At 34.9% G+C, this 15,520-nt stretch overlaps 3 protein-coding genes across 4 annotated transcripts; 1 reads left to right on the plus strand and 2 right to left on the minus strand.

The window, feature by feature from the left end:
• The first annotated feature begins 3,206 nt into the window (after window positions 1-3,206).
• LOC114733389 (glutamic acid-rich protein-like) lies at window positions 3,207-3,884 on the plus strand. Its single transcript, XM_028920849.1, has one exon. The coding sequence runs from the start codon at window positions 3,207-3,209 to the stop codon at window positions 3,882-3,884; it is 678 nt and encodes a 225-aa protein (XP_028776682.1).
• A 5,665-nt stretch (window positions 3,885-9,549) lies between these two features.
• Window positions 9,550-10,596, minus strand: LOC114733390 (uncharacterized). Its single transcript, XM_028920850.1, has 2 exons — window positions 10,065-10,596; window positions 9,550-9,824 (listed from the first exon to the last, which is right to left on the minus strand). The coding sequence occupies exons 1-2, from the start codon at window positions 10,594-10,596 to the stop codon at window positions 9,550-9,552; spliced, it is 807 nt and encodes a 268-aa protein (XP_028776683.1).
• Window positions 10,597-12,695: 2,099 nt separating this feature from the next.
• LOC114733370 (pentatricopeptide repeat-containing protein At1g11290, chloroplastic-like) lies at window positions 12,696-15,247 on the minus strand. Of its 2 annotated transcripts, none has more exons than XM_028920834.1 (2): window positions 14,794-15,247; window positions 12,696-14,578 (listed from the first exon to the last, which is right to left on the minus strand). In XM_028920834.1, exon 2 carries the CDS (start codon window positions 14,551-14,553, stop codon window positions 12,784-12,786), a length of 1,770 nt encoding a protein of 589 aa, XP_028776667.1. In that variant the 5' UTR covers window positions 14,554-14,578; window positions 14,794-15,247; the 3' UTR covers window positions 12,696-12,783. The 2 variants fall into 2 exon arrangements, with proteins under 2 accessions (XP_028776667.1, XP_028776668.1); XM_028920835.1 differs by having other exon boundaries at window positions 12,696-14,658.
• Between the last annotated feature and the right edge of the window lie 273 nt (window positions 15,248-15,520).

Genomic DNA, 15,520 nt, shown 5'->3' on the forward strand with positions numbered 1-15,520 from the left:
TACATGTTTTTTGTTCTGCGTGCGCGCTGTACAAATTTGAGAAATAAGTCATGTTGTTAATGTTCACAACGGCTTGCTGTAAATTTTATCATACATATTTGTTAATGATTTGATCACATGGAAGTAAAATGATGTTAGTGGAATTTCAAACTGCAAAAGAACCATATTTCAAACAAGATCATGAGGTAATTTGTAATTTCTCCCATATTTATAATTATCATCCTTCATTTTTCATGTATTTTATACATTTATTTGATCGTGTCAGAATTATAATGCTTTGAATTGCTTTGGTCACTGCTCAAACTTCAACCATATACTAGCTAGCCCAAAACGACGCATGTATTTTATATTATTTTACACATAATTTTTTTAAATATTTTTGAAATAAAATACATACAAGTCAACAAGAATATTATATGAAAATTCATTATTCTATTAAGGACAGCCGTTATACAGCTGTCTTTTAATTAAATTCTTCTCATTACATTAATTTACATATTTTATCTTTAAATCATTTATTTGAATAATTATATTAGCTCATTTCAAGCAATTCCTTGCCAATTAAATGTATCCTTATATGTTATATTTCGATACATCAAGAAGAGAGTATACAAATTTCTGTCCTATTTGAAAGAAAATAAATCGTGAACAAAAAAGGAAAAAATGAAATGAATATAATATTTTACCATATTTCTAATCCAAAATTTAATTTTCATAATATATTATAGATATTATATTTAGAACCTCATAATATAGTATTTTCATAATATGTTATAGATAGTTGGTTTGTGTTATACACCAGTGACTCTTATTGGCAAAAAAAAAAAAAAACGAGTGACTTTTAAATGCTGTTATGTATGGTTAATGTTCATCATACACTCATTACAACCAATTCTCCAATTCAGTCTTAATACCCGGATTTTATTATAAATATAATTACGGCTCATTATAGTTAGGCAAATGATGAAGTGAGGGAAAAAACCGCTGAAAAAAATTGGACAAAATTGACCGGTTTGACTGCAAAATCGGCAAACTATTCACTTGTCTGGTTTGGTTTGGATCCTAAACCAATTGAAAATTAAATCGGTGTCAACTTGATCGATCCAGTGTAAACTGGTGAAAACCAATTATGAACTGGTTTGGATGACTATATTGCTATTGTTTTTTTTTTTCATTTAACTCTTAATATCCTAGTCACTATAAATTTAAATAAATTTTATTGATAATTTTGATATCAATATTTATTAGTTTTAGTTATTAAAAAAATCATAAAGATCAAGATTCTCAATATTATTATACTTAGTTATTGTGATAGTCAAACTATCATTGTATTTTCTTGTATTTTATTATTAGTGACTATTAATGTTGTATTTTGTTATTTTTAATTAAATTATATTCTTTTAATATGATTGATTTGACTCCAAGTTGACATTGATATGATTCACTGACCCTTAAACCACCACCTCAACCAGTTTTAGTGTCTGATTTGATTTTTTATTCTTTGAAAAAAACGAGATGTCAATATTTAATCGGAAAATTGGTTATAATAAATATAAATAAATGGACCTAAGTTTTATTGCGCGGTTGGATATTATTCCGGCTAACATTAACAGCAAAGCATTTAAAAAACAAACAAATACAACTATACATGCAATCCAAGTCTCACACACACACACACATATTAAAAATAAAATATTTTCATCAACATCTAGATATTTATCATGTCAAGTTCTTCAATCACATAGGATATGTGTCATATTTTTAAAATATTATCATTTAATTATAAATTTTACATAAAAAAAGGATATATGATCATGTATTATCGGAAAACTTAAAAACTAGTTAGAGTTGAATTTAGTCATTTTTCTTATTGATTATAAAGGATTCTCATCAAGAAATAATTTTAATGTCACAATGCACATAATTAAAGACAGAATAGTTAAACAAATTTTGTTTAAAAAAATAGTTAACCAATATAACTAATTTTTTTAATATTTTAAAATTAGTTATCTAACTCTTATATTAGGAGTTGAAAATAGTACAAGGAACATAAATAACTTAATATGAAAGTATTGGTTATATTAAAAATAATAACAACAATATTCCTGACAAAACAAGCCCAACAAGCCCGGCCAGGTTAGCGCCCAAATTTGTTTCGATCCTCAGTTTAGCCATGACACGCACGAAGTCAACGAAGAAATCCTCACGCACTTATTATGACCTACGTGGTGATTGGTGCTTCCTCGTAGAAAAGGACAAACATTTACGAGCATTAATGTCATTTGATGTTCCTCCTAATGATTCATCCCTTGCTTTCCAAAACTTCTGCAAACCCTACCACCCTTCCTCCTCCCCTCTTCATTTTTCCTCACTGCTTTTCAAACACCTGAAAGCTTCCTTTCTTTTCTCTCTTGTTTTCTCAGAAGATAGAAAAAAAGGCCATGCAAGACTTCTCTGGAGATTCCACCTCCAAGGCTTCCTCGCCTAAGCCTACTCCTTCTGATAATAGGCCTCAAACCACCAGAGGGAGAGGAAGACCTGCCGGTGACAACATCAGAATTCCCTGGCAAGTGTTGGAACTCACCGCCAGTGCCACCGCCGCAGGCGGTGGTGGCGGTAGCAGCACCGGAGGATCAGTAGTGAGTGAGGTGAAGAAGCCAGATGATCCAAATCGAAGCGAGGGATCAAGGAGGGTGGTTAGTCACAAGCGAAAGCATTCTGACATCATCATAGAGCATTCATCAAGTCACCAGCATCCTCGTTCGCTCCAACCACAACCTGTTTCTCCCACAAAATCTCCTGTTCAACAAGAAGCTTCAGGTCATGAGACACCTGCTAATAGAATACCAAAGCTAGGATAATCCTTGATTCTCTCTAACGAAGCACAATTCCTTAAAAGTAAAAATACATTGTTATATTAGACATATCATACATCATTTTACATCGAGTATTGTCGTTTTCCGGTGTGCTTGCTGGTATTCATGGTCTCTCCAATTGTCTGTGTATGCATTTCCAGCCCTCAAAGCACAGTAATAATGGGTTATTTTCTAAAATGTTTGTTTTGTCTGGGTAACTGTGAGATGATAGAATTTCCCGAGTCATCTCGATAAAAGTGAGCGAAAAAAAACTTCTTGAAGGGGCTGAAAATTGACAGTACAGAGTCATCTTGCATTGTTGATTATATTTGTTGCTAATGTAAATGGAGAATGGGATATGCAGGTGATTGTGATGATGATGCTGTGAAGCACTCTTCTGACGATGTTGCTTCACAAGAAAATGCCAAAATGAAGCCTTCTGCTGCTGTTGTCTCCGAGAAGGAGCAAATTGGAGTGAAGCCTTTTGAAGCTGCTAAAGAAAAGAATGAAGAGAACCCTTCTGCTGATGCTGATGTTGCTGATGATGAGGATGAGAAAGATATGGAGTTTTCTGAGGCTGTTAAAGAAGAGAGCAAAGAGGAGCCTTCTGTTGATGGCGCTGTTATTAATGATGAGGAAGACAAAGAAATGGAGTGTCTTGAAGCTGCTGAAGAAAAGAAAGAAGAGGACCCTTCTGATAATAATGCTTTTACTGATGTGGAAAACAAAGAAATGGAGTCTTCTGAAGAAGCTGCTGAAGAGAAGAAGGAAGACGAGCCTTCTGCTGATAAGGGAGGAAAAGACAAGGAGGGTTTTGAAACTGGTGAAGAAAAGAATGAAAAAGAATCTTCTGCTGATAAGGAGTCCGGTGTTGAAACTGCTGAAGAAAAACATGAAGAGGAGCCTTCTGGTGCTGCTGGAGAGAAACCTGCTGTAAAAGAGTCTTCTGATGCTGCACATAAACGTATGAAGTTTCTATTTGACCTCAACGAGCTTCCTGGTGATGAAGATGATGAAGACATGCCTTAAACTTGTAACTTAGGCGTTCTAGATTTATGTTCCTGATAAGGGTCGTCATCATATAATTAGGTATCACTCAAGCCTTTTCAATTTATGCTAGTTTGCTCTCGACTTATATTCCTGAGACGCATAATTTAGTACTATTACTCAAGCCTTTTCGACCTATGCAAGCTAGTTATATTTGACATTCCAAAAACATGAGGATGTTTATGGGTTTTCTTTACTGTTTTGTATGGTTTATACATATTTCTGGACGTGCTTTGCGAGAATATGATGCTTGCATCATATGAGAAAAAAACCTTCTCTATTGATTCCCATTTGTTTTTTAAAAAACATATTTACAGCAATTTGAACAACTCAATCAAAGAATAGTCAAGTGTTTTGAAAGAGATTCAGCCTGGCACTTCAAAATCAACAGATCCTTCGCGTGTTCAACCAAAACTCTTGTACTTAGAATTTATACTTGAAACTATATATATACATATTATATATATATGAAGTTCTGTAGATGATTTGTTTTGAAAAGAAGGCACACACTTTTGAGAGAATTGGACTGAGTCATGTTGAGCTTATCCAAGTTTGCTAGCTAGCAATGTTTTAATGGGGTAAAGCTGAGGGAGATTAGAGTACAGCGTATGCAATCCCGCTTCTCTCCACTTCATTTCTCTCTGTTTTTTTTTCCTTCTCTGGGTTCCTAAATAGATATTTTAAAATGTTAACATCTCCCTACTTTCATATAAAACATTAAGTTAAATTTGCCTCCCAATCTTACCAAACAGTACAAATACTTCATATAGGGGAGATCAAGTTCCATGACCTCAAAGCTCCTGCGAATTAAAGTTATATCGAGGTGAATAAATGCCATATTCATTGCCTCAAGATCCAATACGTTACGTGTGTCTAATTTTCATCATTTCAATGTGTTTTTGATTTCATGTTAGAAGCCATAAAAATTATGGTTTACGTGATTTTTAACGTGAAACTTAACGTTATTCCTAATTTCAGTAAGTGAAAAAAAAAAAAAATTCAACACTAGATTTAGTATCTAATTTCATTATTATATATCTACAACATTGCATATCCAACCTTATATATCACTTTTGAAAGATTACAATATGTGCGCGAACCGCTAGTTTGATCAGAAGCACTCCTCCGATCCTAAATAATAACGCAACGTTATTTGGTTGCTGCTTTTATTTTGTTTTCCCGGGGCGGGTTTGACTCTTTTTTCCCCACCTGGAAATTTGTTCCCTCTCTTTCTTGCCAGCTGGCGTTAATACTAGTTTTATTATTGTATGAGATCATCCTAATAGGATTTTAACTTGAAACATGTTTTTTTAAAATTTATTTGTTCCCCTGGCATTCTTGTTGCTACACCACACCTTATTATTTGCATCGTCCCCAGGTGGTAATATAACTCAAATAGAGGAATTAACTGTATTCTTGTAGTCTTGTTCGTGTGTATAATTAATAATAGGGGAAGTTCTTCGTCTTGTTCATATATGATGTGTGTGTGTGTGTGTGTGTAATAAATACACAAGGCTATCCATATTTTGACCTTGATGTGTGTGTGTGTGTAACTTTAAATGCTATATTTACGTGTAATAATATGCAGTAATAAGATGCATAATGTACGTATCCATCATGGCATTTAATATTCTTAAAAAAACAAAAAAAAAACAAAATCATCCATAGGAATTCATAAATAAAAGTCGCACTACAAGATGGCTTTGTGATATTAGAGTTTAGTAACTCTGAAATTAGCTGGATTTTTTGACATAGCTGATAATCCATGAAAGCAAATCATCTTAATGTGGAAATCAAACACACAAAAATCACACTGTTTACAAATCACGAGCAACATAACTTATTTGAAATTTTGTGCAAATGCACCAGGCACGTACTCTAGCTAGTTGAAGAAATTTCTCTATTTGACATCAACCAGCTTCACGCTTGAAGATGAAGACGTGCCTTAAACTTGTAACTTAGGTGTTCTGGACTTAATTATATTCCTGAGGGTCATATAATTAAGTACTCCTCCGATCCTTAATATAGGACTCAATTCTTGAGTATATTTTGGTTCTAAATATAAGACCCATTTTTCATATTTATCAATTTTCTCTAAATTACCCTTATGGATACTCCCTCAACCATAATCAAGTAGAAGAGGGAGATGGGGTATTAAGAAAGATGATTATGGTGTTTTAGAAAAAATGTGTCACTTTTCTTATAATTAACTAACTTACCTAAGTTCCTTAATCTAATTAAATTAGTTAAATGGGTCTTATATTAAGGACCGGAGGAGCATTATATATACTCAAGCCTTTCGGTATGCGCTAGTTTTAGTTGTTCTCAACTTTTATTCCGTGATGGACATAATTTAGTGCTACCATTTGGTTCTTAATACTACTTTTGGTCTTTAATATAAGAATTAGTTTGACTTTTAATTTGATCTTAAATATAAGACCCAAATTTTTGTCTTTTATATTTATCTATTTTTTCAAAATAACCCTTATAGTTGTTGCATATGTTAAATACTTAATTAAATAATACTTGATTAGTAAGAATATTTTAGGTAAAATAATATTTATTTATTACGAATAACTAACTTAACTAATTTTCTTAATATACTCAAAATAGTCAACTAACTCTTATGTTAAAGACCGAAGGTAGTATAAAAGCTAGTTTGACTTTTAATTTGGTTCTTAATATAAGACCCAAATCCACTTTGTTTCTTATATTTATCTTTTTCTTTTTAAGTTACACATGTTAAAGGTTTTATCAAATGGTAATTTTAACTAATTAATACATATGATTAGCAAGAGTATTTTAGAAAAGGTAACACATTCATTAAAAATAACTAACTTAACTAATTTTTTTTAATCTATTCATACTTAAATTAGCTAACTAACTCTTATATTAAATATTAGGTCACTACAGCCTTTATGATATGGGGCGCTTCTATCTTGATGTGTTGATGGACTGTGTTTACAGCAACTTAAACAACCCATTGTGTCAATTCTTTGGCCTCTCACCACTATTTTATTACTCTTTTGATTTTAAATATAAAATCTATTTTGTAATGTAATAATATAATTTACATTACAAAATATGTTCTATATCTAGGACCGGAGTAGTATTATATTGATGTTCCTTTCACGGTTATATGCTTCCTTTAGTTCTATCTTCCATGGATATAATCAACTAATTTATTTGAAAAGTACAAAAACTTCATGGGAGAGAAGGAAGAGGTGAGGGAGCGCGGGGGGAGAAAATGAATTTTAATGTGTGCAAGATCTAATTAATAGGTTAGGGCAGGCTTAATGTTCATCATTTAGCTGTTTTAATGCGTAGTTAATTTTACGTTATTATTAGAAACAATCGAAACTATAATTTATGTTATTGGTTTTACCATGAAAACTAATTAAACATGCATTTAGATTAGATTTGTAGACTATTCCTCCGCTCAACAATATTGTCCTTTATGATAAACTAATCCCTGAAGTCAATAAATCCAACAGCACGGACCTATTTTTGTAAATAACAAATTATTCAGCACTAGATCATGTAAATTGTCAGGCATAGAGACAATAATCATATTATTGCTACGATATAATCCTAGTTTTAACTTGAAACATGTTTTGTAAATTTATTTGTTCCCTGACTATATTCTTGTTGCCATATGTATTAAATAATAAAACTTACCAAGAGAGAAGTTAACCGTACTCTTGGTTATTATATATATTTCGTCTTGCTCATGAAATATATAAATACAGCTAATAATAGATATGGTTATCCATATTTTGATTTGATCTTGGGATTTAATTAACTTTTAATGCCATATACGATATAAGTGTGTAATAATATGATCCACATAATAATATGCAGTAATATAATATGGCATTCATGTGTAAGAATCCATCATGGTATTTATTCTAAAAAAAACTATCATGTCTATAGGAATTTATAACTAAAACCTTTATAAGATAGCTTCGTCATAATAATAATAATAATAATAAAAGATCATAAATAAGTATCCCAGAGCTGAATGTCTGAAAGCAAATTAACCTTGCTTATGTAATGTGGAAATTAAACATTCTAAAATAGTAGACATATATAATTTACCAGTAACGAACAGTATGACTCATTTGAAATTTTAGGTTGTGCAAATACACACGAGGCCCACTCTACTTGAAGAGATGGATACAGAGATCATGAAGAGACAATAATTTTGCAACAAAACATCGTACTGTTAGACAAAGATTTTATAGTCCTTTGACACCAAAGTTGTATTTTAATTTGTTCACTTGGGTGAACGTTGGCCATGTCAATTTCTCCAATTCAGCGACAATAAGACGCAATTCTTGTTAATTTTGAAGTGCCTGGGTTGCATAGCGTAGTGCTGATTTGAATTATTAATTATGGCCGAGCGGCAAACTAAACCATAACTTCACACAAACACTGCAATGGTAAACTCACTTGTTCAATTCCTTTTTTTTTCCCCTTACCAGCAATTCCATTTTATTTTACATGGCAAAAAACGGGCATCAATAAATATACTCCTCCGGTCCCAACTATAAAATCATCTTTATAATATGTATAATGGTCTTATATTTAGAACCGGAGGAATAGAAAAATCAGAAGGTAAAAAGGAATGCTAATTAAACTATAAGAATCATTTTTTGTGGCTTAAAAAATGAACCAATGGGCCATTTAAACACTGTCTTTTAAATTTAAGATAAAATACGCCTATACCCATTACCCATCTATATATAATCTCTAATTAAGAGAACTTTTCTGCCCTAAATTGCCTAAAAATCATTGTGATTTTTTTCCATTTCCTAACAAAATTTCAAAACTAATTTTTTTTTTTAGATTAAAAGAAGAGAGAAAAACAAAGAGAGGCACGAGATGGCGACAAAGGTAAACTCATAATCTACCACGCTTATCATCAAACGGTGGAATTCAAAATTTTCAGACGTGGAAATCGATCTGATCATACCTACAATAATCTATTTCACATTTGAAAATTATCGGGTAATTTTGAAGACTCCAAACTCTCATCAATCTACTTGAGTACAACATATTTGTTCAAAACCCTAAGTACAATCCGTAAATGATTGTGTGTGTGTGTGTGTGTGTGAACTATGACTCTTATCGGGGGAAAAATGAACGATGAGGGTGACTTGGGCGTGCTTGAGGAAGATAAAAAATGAACTGAAATCTGTTGTTTCAAAAACATCATAAAACGACTCTTATGATACAAAGGCGCAGGTTCAAGAACATATGCATAGGAGTACTTGAAAGCCACAAGAGTAGGCATTAATATGGATTAAACTAATTGTCCTGAGACGACATGTTTCCAGTAAAATAGAACGATTTATGAGAGGGAGAGGAAGAAGAACGTGAAGGTCATACCTTATAATTGCTACAAGCTCAGAAGCCATCTTTCTGTCGGATAACCTTTAAGAAATTAAACACTTACGCATCGTTCACAAATGAAGGTACTATATACACACACACTTAAACACAAATAAACAAGTCCGTAGTACGATGAAAAGACACAAGAGTGAAAGATGAAGGAACCAATTTTACACATGGAGGTTTTTACTGGATTCCAATTAAAAACGAAGACAGACCATGTAATACCAATATAAGATGTTCATAATAATACTTAGGGCTTGTGTTGATGATGATCATCTTCTTCAGAAGCAGGAAGTTCGTTCAGGTCAAACCCAACTTTCTTTTCCTCTTGAGCAGCACTCCTTTCTGCAGCCAAAGAAGTAGAGTCCAGTGCTTGGTTTCTCTGTACAGCCTCAGAATTAGAAGATTCCACTTCCTCCGTAGTCGGCTGATTCAGATCAAACCCAACCCCTCCGGCACCCGATGATCCTCCCTTCTGCCCTCCACCTTGTTCTTCCACACCTGTATTAATATTCTCTCCTGCAGCTATACACACACACATCATTGAAAATCTTCACGTGAATATTTTGTTAGTTTTGCCTTCAATAATAAAACTTTATATATATATATATATATATGTGTGTATGTGTACTCAGAATTTGACCTCTCAATGATGACAGTTATTAGTTTCAGATAATTTGTTTCCCGACGAGCATTTCTAATGAGCAAAAATATATGAATATCCTGCGACTTTCGTATGATTCTAGGATTAGGGTTCTTTTTTACCTAGGCGAACGCGTTGCCTTGTTGGTGATGATGAAGAAGAGGAAGTAGGAGGTCTGAAGAAACCTCGATAATCGCGTTCCGGGTGCGCCCTCATATGTCCAAACGCAGCTTTCCAACTGGGAAACTCTTTCCCGCACTCGTTGCATTTGGGTGGCCACGGCGGAGGATCTGACAGTTGAGACGACTTCCGCTTCTGCTTACCCGGTTTCTCCCCCGGCTTTGAAGCCACCGACGACCCACCTTCCACCACCATCACTCCACCTTCCACACTCACCACCGCCGCAGAGGACCCACCTTCACCACCGGCTGCTCCCGCCACTGAAGATCCATCACCAACAGGAGTAGGGTCCACCACTTGGACTATTCTAGCATCGGAGCCGGCGATACCTCCTACGCTGCTTCCTCCTCCTCCGGTTGCGGTGACATCACCGGCGACAGTTTGAGTGGGGCCAGGAGGAGGAGGGGGTTGATCAGGATGAGAGGAAGAAGGAGACTTAGTAGTGGTTGTGGAATCTTTGCCAGGGTTTTGCATTGGCTACAGAGTATAACAGAAAGCAGCAAAAACAAAAACCTTAACTCTGGGATGGAAAGAGACGAGAGTATGGGATTGTGTTGCTTTGATGGAAACGAGGTTATGTATTAATGACAGTGCAATGAATATAACATTAGGAAGGAACAAACATGTGGGAACGTAAAAAGATAGACTCCGTTCACAACGTTTCAGAAATGACTTAATTTCCTTTTAGTCTAATCATGATCGACGATTCATTCGTCAGTTCAAGCGTACGTGCCTAAAGTACGTGCGAGTTGCCACCTTGATTCGGCCACATCACAGCTCTATGGATTTCTTCCTCTTTAATTATATGTTACCATGTGTTCTTCTATTGAAATGGTTATTTTTCCCAAAGAAAGGTAATATATATAATGCTTATACTTAGAAAATGAGGGGAAATGAAAAGATACAGTTTTAAAATCTTTTTATAAGATTAACATAGTTGTCGTGAACTTTTTATTTTTGTTTAAAAAAATGAGGTGAGCTGCCAGAATTTACAAAAACCAGGATATGTTTTAAGACTAAAAAATATACTCACTAAGATATTTACAAATCGCACATCAATTTATTATCAAAAGTGTTTGATAGTGATCCGTTTAGAACATCACATTTGGTCTATTGTGCAGCAATCTGACCTTGACTATTCCGGTATTAATGAAAGTTTTTAATCATTGTTGTTTAATTTGTTCTCTTTACTTTTGACCTATTTTTCATAGTGTATCCTCCACACTCCCATTAATAGGTGTGAAGTTCCAACGATTACTCCTCTGCTCATATTTAGAAGCAGAGGAAATTTTGTGTTTAAGATAAGTAATCTTATTAGATTTATTGTATAAATGTATATTTTTATTCCTAATTTATTATTATGTGAATTGTTATTTTATAAAGTGTATATATAAATAGGGGCAAATTTAAAAAATTATTAATTTTTAAAGTAAAATAAATAAAATTTAAAATTCTTCTTGATTCCAATAAAATATATAAGAAGTGCTTTATAAATAGAATTAAAAACGTATAAATTACTGACCTCCTAAATATTCTTGCCTTCTTCAAAGCTTATAGATTTAAAACTTTCCAATTTTTAAACTATATTTAAGGACAATTTGATCTCCTAATATATATTCATTTATATTGCATCAATATACAATTTATAATTTATAATAACTTATTTACCATTTACAAATTATAATTAAATACTTTGAAGAGTTACTCTTTTTTGATAGCATTTTGAAGAGCTATTCTAAAATTTTAAAATCAAAACGAACTTCTTCTTCTTCTTCTTCTTTTAACAACTAAAACGAATTTCTTCTAAAGCTTACTTGAAAGGTTCGCGATCTCACCATAAGACTGAAATTGTGTCGCCTTTAATAAACAAACATTTCGGCTTTCGATATTTTATTTAGTCGATGGTAATATAATTTAAGCATCTATGAGTAATGATTACAAAATTAAGATGATTTTTAGTCATAGTAACCAAGAACATATGTGAACCATTTGCATTCAAAGCTCATCCTTTATTTGAAAGAAAATAATAAATTAAAAGGAAAAGGGTTAATGACACTAAAAAGGGGAAGAGAATTAATTGGTAGGATATGTCCCAATATATTTCAATGTGCCTAGATTCATTGACAACTATAGTTCAATTTGGCCACTTCTTCTTTTTATACTCTGTTAATTTTGGTAACAAAAAGGCTTGCATATGTATAACCACATTCCCATTTTGAAATCAAACAGTCTGCACATTTATTGCTCTTTTTTATTTTTTATTTTTAAAAATCTTCCATATTCAACTTAATAAGTGAGAGGCAAGGCCAAGAAGCTCACATCGACTAAACAAATGAGACTCCATACATGTGGCCCCTTTGATTTGCTCATCCATATTGCTAAGTATAAACGAGTCGTGTTTAAAGATTATTCAGCAATTTTGTAAGGCTTATATATTTTCATTTTAAGATCCTTTATTTTATTCAGAATTCGTGCATCGCTCATTTATTCAACACGAAGAGTCGTCTTTCACTTCTGCAGTTCAAAACGAATTTTAAAGATTCACCAGTGGCGAATTTCAAATAATAAATGGGTTTAAATAATTTGATTGGTTGCTATTGCAGAGCAGAATAGTATATTAAGAAGTTGGCGGGGCAAAAAGAATAATCTACTAAGAAAGTACTACGTCATCTCATCGGATGAAATTGTACTAACAGCCCAATCCAGCGTTCTCAGTACATGCTTGATCTCTTCGATTTTTAAATGGGAAAAATCCCCCATAGTGAATTTTTCATAGGTGCCTCTCAATTCTACAAGACTATGGCCTGTCTCTTTCCTCAAACCGCTATCCTTCAGCATCTTTCTCGATTTAGCAGCCTCATCCCACTTCTCATCTGAAGCATATAAGCTTGATAACAAGACATAAGGTGAAGAACTTGCAGGTTGATCTTGAAGAAGCTGCCTAGCTAGGCGTTCCCCTGTGGTTGTATTTCCATGCAGCCTACAAGCTGAAAGCAAGCTCCCTAACACAATTGGATCATTCCATTGATGGAATTCCTCCATGTACTCTTCTGCTTCAGATAATCTTCCAGCTCGTCCAAGCATGTCGATGAGACATGAGACATGCTCAATGTTGGGGGTTATCCCATACTTTTCTTCCATGGAATTGAAGTAAAGTTTGCCCTTGTCTACCAATCCTGCATGGTTGCAAGCAATTAATAGTGCAACAAAAGTAATTGAATCTGGTTTTACACCTGCTGCCTTCATCTGCTCAAAAGTTCCAATGGCTCTATCACCAAAACCGTGATTTCCAAATGCAGCAATCATAGCATTCCATGAGATGAGGTTATGACAGGACATCTTATCGAATAAATTATAAGCATACTCAACAGAACCACTTTTAGCATACATGCTCACTAGAGCATTACTAACTCCTATGTCTTGATACTCTCTTGCTCTAATTAGATAAGCATGAATTTGCTTTCCTAAGAGAACAGAGGCATTCGAAGCACAGGCAGTAAGGATACTAGCAAATGTGAAGTCATCTGGCCTTAGGCTACGTTCATTCCTCATCTCTCTGAAAAACTTGAAACATTTAGTTTGGTCTGATGAATGAGAAAACGCAGAAATTATAGTGTTCCAGGAAATAACATCTCTGTCTTTGATCACTCTAAAAGCCTTCTCCACTTCTTTAATGAAATTAGACTTCGCATACATTGCCATGACCACATTGCCAACAAGGGGGTTGGAGTCCAATTTCAGCTTAATGGTCTGGCAATGTAATAACATCCCTGTTCTTAAATCATTTGATTCAGTGCAAAACCCTAACAATCCCGTAAATGTGAAAGAATCAGGAACAAGACCCTGTTGATGCATATATTTGAACAACTCAAACCCTTTTTCAGGTTCATGGTTTTCAACATACCCAGTGATGAGAGCATTATAAGAAACAGAATTCGGATTCACCACATTGTTATAAACTGATAAAGCATATCTACATTGACCGCATTTCATATACATAGAGATAAGTGAGTTAGAAACATAGGAAATGCATTCATAACCAGACTTGAGTGTCTGAGCATGAATCTGCAACCCCAGCTCTAAAGCTGCAAGACTTGCACAAGCACTGACCGCACTAGCAAAAGTGTATTCGTTAGGGGCAAGCTGCATTTTAGAAAACAGATCAAGAGCTAACCAGTGTTCCCCGCATTGATCATATCCAGATATCATAGCGGACCACGATATAAGATTGCGTCCAGACATTTCGTCAAACAATTTCCGTGCAAGGGAGATGGAACCGCATTTGGCATACATATTGAGAACATGGTTGGAGATGAAAACATTATCTTGCAAGCCAGTCTTCAGAACAACAGCGTGAAGTGAAAGACCATGCCAAAAGGCCTTAGTTTTGGAGCAGTGGTGTAAGAGTGATACAATTGCTTCCGGTATCATCGGAATCCATCTGCGTTGAAGTCGTCTGCAACATAAACACAGAAACACAGGTGCCTCTCCTGGTTCAAATGATCATGAAGATTGAAGGCGCTGATCACTCTACTTCTAAAGAAGAAGAAGAGGTCTTAATAAGAAATATAAAGGGAATGAAGGAGCAATTGTTGGAAAGGGAAGACCGTATAATACTACAAGAAGACAAGGAAATATATTAATTAGAGGCAGAGAGGCACACATGCAGACCCAATGAGCAGAGATGCAGACAACGAAGGACGGCGAACAACGAGGGGCAGAGATGCAGACACTGTCACATAGACGCCAACGAACGGCGCACACGCAAACAACGGCGAGAGGCAGAGGCAGCAGAGACGAGGGGCAGAGGCAGAGGCAGAGTCGCAGTCGCAGAGACAATCAGAGTACCAAACTGGAAGAACAGGCAAGAGGGTGGGTGAGGATGGGGTGGTCGAGGCCGTCGCCGTCGAGCTCGAGCGTGAAGAGCGAAGCGGGCTTCTTAATTCTGAGCAGTGAGGCAGCAAGTTACGTAGTCTTTTTCCGGCCGCCGTAGCTCCTGAAGTCTGAGCTCTATTTACTATTCAACCCCGCCAGTTTGGACCCCCTTTTTAGGCGGGTTCCGGCTGGGCCAAATTGACCGGTACAAATAGGTCCTCCCGGTTCGCGGCCTGCTCAGTCGCCAAAAAAAAAAGAAGAATTATTTACAAAAACTGACGATAGTATTTCTCTTGATGGCCGTCCAATTTCAACTCTGTTATTCAAATCCAAAGGTGTTGCATGACTTCACAGCGCTCCTGTGTTGACCACGTCACAGGGTTCTCCATAAAAAGTACCGTAGCTCACGGACTTCCTCTAAAACTCCGACACGTGTAATCAAATAAAAGTCGTCCGGCATCGTTTTAGCGCAAACGGTCGCCGGTATTTGCTGGGAGCTTTAACTCTGTTTGGAATCATCACT

This window comes from Neltuma alba, unplaced genomic scaffold (genome assembly GCF_004799145.2).
Source record: "Neltuma alba isolate B1F8T4 unplaced genomic scaffold, ASM479914v2 tig00012996_pilon, whole genome shotgun sequence".
In the NCBI taxonomy this organism is placed as follows: Eukaryota; Viridiplantae; Streptophyta; class Magnoliopsida; order Fabales; family Fabaceae; genus Neltuma; species Neltuma alba.

What these genes read in the sequence shown, in the direction of transcription:
- LOC114733370 (XM_028920834.1), bottom strand. Translation starts at nt 14,553, where the DNA reads ATGATACCGGAAGCAATTGTATCACTCTTACACCACTGCTCCAAAACT.
- LOC114733390 (XM_028920850.1), bottom strand. Translation starts at nt 10,596, where the DNA reads ATGCAAAACCCTGGCAAAGATTCCACAACCACTACTAAGTCTCCTTCT. An exon ending in AAGGCAACGCGTTCGCCTAG is followed by an intron (nt 9,825 to 10,064) that starts GTAAAAAAGAAC and finishes GTGTGTGTATAG; the next exon opens with CTGCAGGAGAGAATATTAAT.
- LOC114733389 (XM_028920849.1), top strand. Translation starts at nt 3,207, where the DNA reads ATGGGATATGCAGGTGATTGTGATGATGATGCTGTGAAGCACTCTTCT.